This window comes from Octopus bimaculoides, chromosome 25, assembly GCF_001194135.2.
Source record: "Octopus bimaculoides isolate UCB-OBI-ISO-001 chromosome 25, ASM119413v2, whole genome shotgun sequence".
Classification (NCBI taxonomy): Eukaryota; Metazoa; Mollusca; class Cephalopoda; order Octopoda; family Octopodidae; genus Octopus; species Octopus bimaculoides.
In genome coordinates, this window is record NC_069005.1 from 7121738 (window position 1) to 7122895 (window position 1158).

The following is a 1158-nucleotide window of genomic DNA, read 5'->3' on the forward strand; positions in this document are numbered from 1 at the left end:
TCCAATCAGGCCTTTCATGATACACTTAAAAGGCAAGAACATTTCAACACCCCCTTGTGCAAATATAAACACACACACACACACACACACACACACACACACACACACACACACATACACATGTGTGTGCTACAAGTTCCTGGATTTGGTTAAAAGATAATACAGGCGGATCAGTTAATTATGATTTTATTCAACCTGTTCCCCTCTCAGATTCACACACTTATTGCAACAGTCCTTCAGTTTTTTTTAAACTTTGTAAAAGGACTCGGAAAGTTAGGCCTTCAGCCAGGACTCTTGCAACAACCTTAAAACCAGAAACTTTACAGCAACCCCTTGTGGTTGGGAAGCAAACTCCTTACCATGCAATCTCTGTATTTCTATCATTAACCCATTACCTCCCATAATTCTATTAACTGGAATTTTTTTATGAAACTTTGATTTCTAGCATAAAACAGCCTTAGAAATACGCTGGAATGATCAAAATAACATTTCAAAATAACATTTTAAATAGAAATAAGCAAGATATTGGGTGAAAAATTAGCAAACCTCATTTGAATATCAGAGAAATATACCTAGTAGATATAGCAAAAAGGTTAGATATGTGTAATTTTTAAGTGATCTCATATGAGATCACTGGTAGGTAATGGGTTAATATTAATCAATACTTATAATTATGCAATTTCTATCATTAGTATCAATTCATCTAAAAAAAAAAACTCATAGAATAGCATTACAAAATGTTAGAAAATGGAATTATTTCTGTTTTTACATTTCAGAAAAATAACATTTGCATTTATTTGTTTATTTGCAGCTTAGCAATGAGATTATCCATCAGTGCTGTAAAGCCATTAATCTTGACCGGATATTTGAAGGCTACATAAAGAGCGGTTCGCAAACCCTCGTCGACTGCATTGAATGTTGTGAAAAATGGAGGGAGAAATACGATATGGTTAGTGTTAGCTTTGATCTTTTACTTGTTTCAGTCATTAGACTGCGGCCATGCTGGAGCACCGCCTTTAGTCGAGCAAATCGACCCCAGAACTTATTCTTTGTAAGCCTAGTACTTATTCTATCAGTCTCTTTTGCCGAACCGCTAAGTTACTGGGACGTAAACACACCAGCATCGGTTGTCAAGTGATGTTGGGGGGGACAAACACA

General features: G+C 35.8%; 1 protein-coding gene across 1 annotated transcript in view; it reads left to right on the forward strand.

Moving 5' to 3' along the window:
• Positions 1-1158, forward strand: part of LOC106877328 (dynein axonemal heavy chain 2) — a 141464-nt gene that overhangs the window by 9301 nt on the left and 131005 nt on the right. The window contains exon 5 of the mRNA XM_052976818.1: positions 812-949. Coding sequence (XP_052832778.1) covers positions 812-949 — 138 coding nt within the window. The remainder of the gene's footprint in view (positions 1-811; positions 950-1158) is intronic.